Source organism: Plecotus auritus (assembly GCF_963455305.1).
Source record: "Plecotus auritus genome assembly, chromosome: 6".
NCBI classification, from domain to species: Eukaryota; Metazoa; Chordata; class Mammalia; order Chiroptera; family Vespertilionidae; genus Plecotus; species Plecotus auritus.
The window spans coordinates 74,767,455-74,774,329 of record NC_137773.1 but is presented as its reverse complement, the minus strand read 5'-3'; the positions used below and the strand labels follow the sequence as shown (position 1 = coordinate 74,774,329).

At 45.2% G+C, this 6,875-nt stretch overlaps 1 protein-coding gene across 3 annotated transcripts; it reads left to right on the top strand.

Annotated features, from left to right (window-relative positions):
- The first annotated feature begins 5,454 nt into the window (after positions 1-5,454).
- LOC308250065 (non-selective voltage-gated ion channel VDAC2-like) lies at positions 5,455-6,432 on the top strand. 3 transcript variants are annotated; one of them, XM_080672321.1, is made up of 2 exons: positions 5,455-6,010; positions 6,164-6,432. In XM_080672321.1, exons 1-2 carry the CDS (start codon positions 5,462-5,464, stop codon positions 6,311-6,313), a joined length of 699 nt encoding a protein of 232 aa, XP_080528447.1. In that variant the 5' UTR covers positions 5,455-5,461; the 3' UTR covers positions 6,314-6,432. The 3 variants fall into 3 exon arrangements, with proteins under 3 accessions (XP_080528447.1, XP_080528446.1, XP_080528445.1); XM_080672320.1 differs by having other exon boundaries at positions 5,455-6,052; XM_080672319.1 differs by having other exon boundaries at positions 5,455-6,432.
- Positions 6,433-6,875: the final 443 nt, after the last annotated feature.

The following is a 6,875-nucleotide window of genomic DNA, read 5'->3' as shown; positions in this document are numbered from 1 at the left end:
CTGGCCTGATCACCCACAACTGCCCACTCTTTCAGGCCTGGTCCTTCCCAACTGCCCTCCCTTGCTGGCCATCTTGTGTCCAGATGGGGGCAGGATCTTTGACCACATGGGGGGCAGCCATCTTGTGTGTTGGAGTGATGATGGTCAATCTGCATATTACTCTTTTATTAGATAGGATAGAGGCCTGGTGCATGGGTGGGGGCCAGCTGGTCTGCCCTGAAGGGTGTCCCAGATCAGGGTGGGGGTTCCCTTGGGGTGTGGGGTGGCCTGGGCGAGGGGCCTGTGATGGTTTGCAGGCCAGCCATGCCCCCTGGTGACCCAAGCGGGGGTCCTGGTATCTGGGGTTTATTTATCTTCTACAATTGAAACTTTGTAGCCTGGAGCGGAGGCCTAGGCTGGCCAGGGCTGCAGAAGCTTGGCTTCCTCCATCTCCAGGGGCAACCCTAGCCTCCTGCTCTTTCCAGCTCCGTAGCTGCCACCATTTCTGTTTGGATTTATGTATCTTCTATCATTGAAACTTTGTAGCCTTGAGTGGAGGCCTAGGCCGGCAAGGGCAGGCGGAAAGCTTGGCTTCCTCCATCGCCAGGGAAACCCAAGCCTCCCTCCTGCTCTCTGTGGCCGTAGCCATCTTGGTTGGGTTTATTTGCATATTTGCTCCTGATTGGCTGGTGGGCGTGACTTGTGGGCGTGGTTTGTGGGTATAACAGAGTGATGGTTAATTTGCATATTAGTCTTTTATTAGATAGGATTGTTTTATACAATTGCAGTACGTGAAATTAAAATATCCTATCTAATAAAAGAGTAATATACAAATTGATGGTACCTCTGCTACACCCACAAGCCAGGCCCACCAGCCACGCCCACCAGCCAATCAGGAGCAAATATGCAAATAAACCCAACCAAGATGGCTACAGCCACAGAGAGCAGGAGGGAGGCTTGGGTTTCCCCAGCAATGGAGGAAGCCAAGCTTTCCGCCTGCCCTTGCCGGCCTAGGCCTCCACTCAAGGCTACAAAGTTTCAATGATAGAAGATACATAAATCCAAACAGAAATGGTGGCAGCTACGGAGCTGGAAAGAGCAGGAGGCTAGGGTTGCCCGCGGCGATGGAGGAAGCCAAGCTTTCCACACACCCTGGCCGGCCCAGGCCTCCACTTAAGGCTACAAAGTTTCAATTATAGAAGATACATAAATCCCCCCAAAAAATGGCTGCTGCCACGGAGAAAGCAGAAGGCTTGGCTCCGCTCCAGGCTACAAAGTTTCAATTGTAGAAGATAAATATACCCCAGATCCCAGGGCCTCCGCTTGGGTCACTGGGAGGCATGGCCAGCCTGCAAACCACCACAGGCTCCTCGCCCAGGCTGTCCCATGCCCCAAGGGAACCCCCACCCTGATCTGGGACACCCTTCAGGGCAGACCAGCTGGCCCCCACCCATGCACCAGACCTCTATCCTATCTAATAAAAGAGTAATATTCAGATTGACCATCACTCCAACACACAAGATGGCTGCCCCCATGTGGTCAAAGATCCTGCCCCCATGTGGACACAAGATGGCCAGCAAGGGAGGGCAGTTGGGAAGGACCAGGCCTGTAAGGGAGGGCAGTTGGGGGTGATTAAGCCTGCAGTGGAGGGCAGTTAGGGGTGACCAAGCCAGCAGAGGAGGGAAGTTGGGGGCAACCAGGCCTGCAGGGAAAGGCAGTTGGGAGGGACCCAGGCCTGCAGGGGAGAGCAGTTGGGGGGGACCAGGCCTGCAGGGGAGGGCAGTTAGGGGTGACCAGGCCTGCAGGGGAGGGCAGTAGGGGGTGACCCAGCCTTGCAGGGGAGAGCAGTTGGGGGGGACCAGGCCGGCAGGGTAGGGCAGTTAGGGGTGACCAGGCTTGCAGGGGAGGACAGTTAGGGGAAAACAGGCTGACAGGGGAGCAGTTAGACATCAATCAGGCTGGCAGGGGAGTGGTTAGGGGGTGATCAGGCTGGCAGGCAGAAATGGTTAGGGGCAATCAGGAAGGCAGGCAGGCAAGCAGTTGTGAGCCAGCAGTCCTGGATTTTAGAGGGTGCAGGCTGGGCTGAGGGACACCCCCCCCCATGCACAAATTTCATGCACTGGGCCTCTAGTCTATATATAAAAAGCCAGTGACCAGAACACTGGAAGGACCAGTCACTATGACACCCACTGCGGCCAGCAAACTGGCTGGATCAGGGGGTGGGACTGGTTGGCCAACCTCCCGCAACCCTTCACCCCAGCCAGCCCCATCCCTGATTGGCCTCTCCCACCCGGACCAAGGGTGGGGCACCAGCCAACCTCCTGCAGCCCCTCCCCCTGGACACCCCTGCCCCCAATGGGTTCATAGCCCCTCCACCTGGCTGGCCCCACCCCCAATGTTCCCCCACCACCCTGATCGGCCTGCACCCCCTCTCCCCAGTCAGCTCTTGCCCTGGTCAGCCCCACCCCCCACACTCCATTCAGGGGTGGGGCCAGCTGGCCCACCACCCACAGCCCCTCTCCACAGCCAGCCCCACCCACAAACAGCTCCCACTACCTCGAATGGCTGGTGGCCCCTCCCCCCAGCCAGTTCCTCCCACGATCAGCCCCCCCCCGACACCAATCGGGGGTTGGGCTGGCCGTCCCACAGCCCACAGACCCTCCCCATAGCTCGGCCCACCCCCACTTGGCCGCCCCCCACCCCAGTCGGGGTCAGGGCCCATTGGCCAATCGCCCTGGGCCTTTCTCCCCAGCTGGCCCAGCCCTGATCGGCCCTGATCAGAATGGGCCAACTGGCCAACCTTCCACTGTCTCCTCCTCCTGACAGGCCCAGCTCCAATCTGCCCCATTGGGGCCGGGCTGGCTGGACCCCACCCATGCACGATTTCATGCCCTGGGCCTCTAGTGTTGTTTATAATCTTCAGTGGGAGTCTATTTGTGTATTTCTGAAAGGCGTGTCATGCTTCTGAAAGTTCAGCAAGTCTCCACCCCTGGGAATGTATTTGGTGGTGAAGTCCACCTGTCCTCCGGATCGTTCATGTGCGAGGCTGCTTTAGGTTACCAGCAATGACAACAAGCTGTGTGAGCACCTATTCATGCTGATGTGCATGCTGACTTGTACTGGTGTTTGTAAACTGCAATTCAAACTGAGAAGCCGATTCATTTTGCTTGTAAATATTTGCAATCTGTTACTTAGATAATTTCTACATCCACATTTGGGTATATTTTTATGCTTCTAACAACATACACATGCTCACTTGCCACTTGCCATACTGCAATGACAGAAGTTTATTTAAAGCCAACATTCAATGTATCAAAATATGCATTCCATTAACTATCAAGGTAACATATTTCAAAGGATAATGGCATGTGTTTATAACTAAATTTTTTGTGACTTTTAACATGATGAAAATTGGTTTGGTGGTTTTATTTTTTACTGTGTCTTTTTCTGGTTTCTGGAATAGTATGGCCTTAAAAATGTGGTGGGAAATGCCTTCCCATCTTTATTTTCTGGAAGAATTTGTGTAAAATTGAAATTTTCATTCTTAAATTTATGAAATGCTAGTTCTTAAATATTTCTTAGAATTCACCAGTGAAACTATCTCAGCCTGTTATTTTTTATTGTTATATATATATATAACTATATCTATATAAATAAATAGATATATTTTCTTTATTTCTTTTTATTAGCTTCACAGTTTATGTTATTTAAGGATTTTTTTTTTCTATTTCATCTAAGCAACTCAATTTATAGGCACAAAATTACTTATACTATTACTTTATTGGCCTTTTAAAGTCTTTAAAATATATAGTCACATTAACTGTTTTATTCCTGATATTGATAAATTTTGTCTTTATCTCTCCATATATATATATAAATGTATCTATATATCTATATCTATATTTATATATGCCAAATTTAGTCACTTAATTTTCCAGGATAAAGAGCTAATTGATTTTCTCTGAGAAATATGCTATAGTTTAAATAACAACAATCTTTGAAATGTCCTTCCTTAAATTTCTAGTTGTCACCATACTTTTTACAATAATTTTTATTAAACACTGTATAATTTATCTTACTATATCTAAAATATGTCAAGAATTAGAGTTCAGAGGCCCTGATTTTTGTAGCTGGAACAGAATACTGAACTCGTATTGACTGTGTTGCTATAGATTAATTATGGCAAGTTACTTGCCAGATAAAACAATGAATAGGCCCAACTACTGAGTTGAAACTAAGTATTATAAAGAAATGTTGACAATGCACATCCCATCACATAATATAAAGTAACTACTTGAAATATATTAAATAGACACAGGTCAGGGTGTAACCAAGGAGGAGATCCTGATTCAACTAGAAGGAAGGGCATGTCATCACAATATAGGTTTAGTCACTTATACAAATTTTATCTTAGTTGTTCCGAGTGTTCAATAAGCACAATTTAAAAACTGAGAACGGACACTAAAGATGACTTCCTTCCACCACAAAAAAATCTTTGTTTTACAAGATAGTTTGGTGGTTTCTTACAAAACTATACATACCATTACCACACAATCCAGCAATTGTGCTTCTTGCTAGTTACCCAAAGGAATAAAAAACTTATGTCCATGAAAAAACTTTCACAGGAATATTTATAGCACCTTTACTCATAATTGCCCAAATTTGGAAGCAATTCATTTGGTGACGGAATAAATAAACTGGTACATTCAGACAAAAAAAAAAAAAAATACTTTTCATTGCTGAAAGAAGTATGAGCTAGGAAGCCATGAAAAGACATGGAGGAAATTAAAATGCATATTACAAAGTGAAAGAAGCCAATCTGAAAAAGCTATCTATTTGGTGATTCCAGTGATATGACACCCTGGAAAAGGCAAAACTATAGAGACAGTGGAAAGAGCACTGATTGCCAGGGTTTGAGTGGGGAGGGTGCGGTGGTATGAATAGACACAGCAGGCAGAATTCTTAGGGCAATGACAGTACTCTCTAAGATACTATAATAATGGACGCATGCCATTATACATTTGTCTCAACCCATGGAACGTACATCAAGAGTGAATCATGGTGAAATCTGTGAACTCTGGGTGAATATAATGTGTCACTCTCTGTAGGTTCATGGATTGTAAAAAATGTACCACTCTGGTAGAGGATGCTGATAGTGGAGGAGGGTATGCTGGTGTGGTGGCAGGGTCCAGCACACGGGAAATCTCTGTACCTTCCTCTCAATTGTGTGGTGAATTTAAAAGGTCTCTAACATAATAAAGTTTATTAAAAGATACTGAAAAACAGAACAAAAAACAGAACAGACTGCTTGGAGAAAACGTCAATTATAGTTCTTAATCATTAAAAATATGATTATCCAAACTTAAAGTATGTCAACCTTTTTAAAATATCAAAAATAGACTTCGCCCTCCACCGCGGCAGCCGCAGCCCGACGCCGAGCGAGCCAAGCAGGAGATCACTAGACCACCTCTTCCCGCGGCCAATGTGTATTCCTCCATCATATGCGGACCTTGGCAAAGCTGCCAGAGATATTTTCAACAAAGGATTTGGTTTTGGGTTGGTGAAACTGGACGTGAAAACAAAGTCATGCAGTGGCGTGGAATTCTCAACATCTGGTTCATCTAATACAGACACTGGTAAAGTTACTGGGACCTTGAAGACCAAATATAAATGGTGTGAGTATGGTCTGACTTTCACAGAGAAATGGAACACTGATAACACCCTGGGAACAGAAATCGCAATTGAAGACCAGATTTGTCAAGGTTTGAAATTGACATTTGGTACCACCTTTTCACCAAACACCGGAAAGAAAAGTGGTAAAATCAAGTCTTCTTACAAGAGGGAATGTATAAACCTTGAATGTGATGTTGACTTTGATTTTGCTGGACCTGCAATCCATGGTTCAGCTGTCTTTGATTACGAAGGCTGGCTTGCTGGATACCAGATGACCTTTGACAGTGCCAAATCAAAGCTTACAAGGAATAACTTTGCAGTGGGCTATAGGACTGGGGACTTCCAGCTACACACTAATGTCAATGATGGGACAGAATCTGGAGGCTCAATTTATCAGAAAGTATGTGAAGATCTTGACACTTCAGTAAACCTTGCTTGGACTTCGGGTACCAACTGCACTCGCTTTGGTATTGCAGCTAAATATCAGTTGGATCCCACTGCTTCCATTTCTGCAAAAGTCAACAACTCTAGTTTAATTGGAGTGGGCTACACTCAGACTCTGAGGCCTGGTGTGAAGCTTACACTGTCTGCTCTGGTAGATGGGAAGAGCATTAATGCTGGTGGCCACAAACTGGGGCTTGCCCTGGAGTTGGAGGCTTAATCCAGCTGAAAGCAACCTCAGGGAATGGATATCAGAAGATTTGGCCTTAATATATTTCCAGTGTGACCAGCAGGCTTTTTTCCCTCCAAGAAGGTGATCAAAACAGGATGAGCTAAACAAGAGCTGTGTTTTAAATATGTATGTAGACAGTTATTTGTTAGCTGGTTTCTAGTTGAATTGGTTATCTAGTTACCAATGCGGCAGTCCTGCAGTCACCTATACATTATTTAATGTATTTAACTGTTAAATGCGCTACCCACCAATAATGAAATAGATCTTTATGAAAACTGTAAAAAATAAATAAATAAATAAATAAATAAATAAATAAATAAATAAAAAAAATATCAAAAATAAAATTTTCTTCTGACTTATAGAGATGTTGGGCATCTTTTCATGTTACTTGACTATTTATAGTACACATTTTTGTGAAAAAATGTAACTTAACTTGTTTAATGTCCATTTATCCTAGTCTGTTTTCTGATCTACCAACATCTCAGGAAAAGAGATGAGGAGGTCACTATGAGAATAAAACACAAAAAAAGCAAAAAGAAATGAAAACTGG

What these genes read in the sequence shown, in the direction of transcription:
- LOC308250065 (XM_080672319.1), top strand. Translation starts at nt 5,462, where the DNA reads ATGTGTATTCCTCCATCATATGCGGACCTTGGCAAAGCTGCCAGAGAT.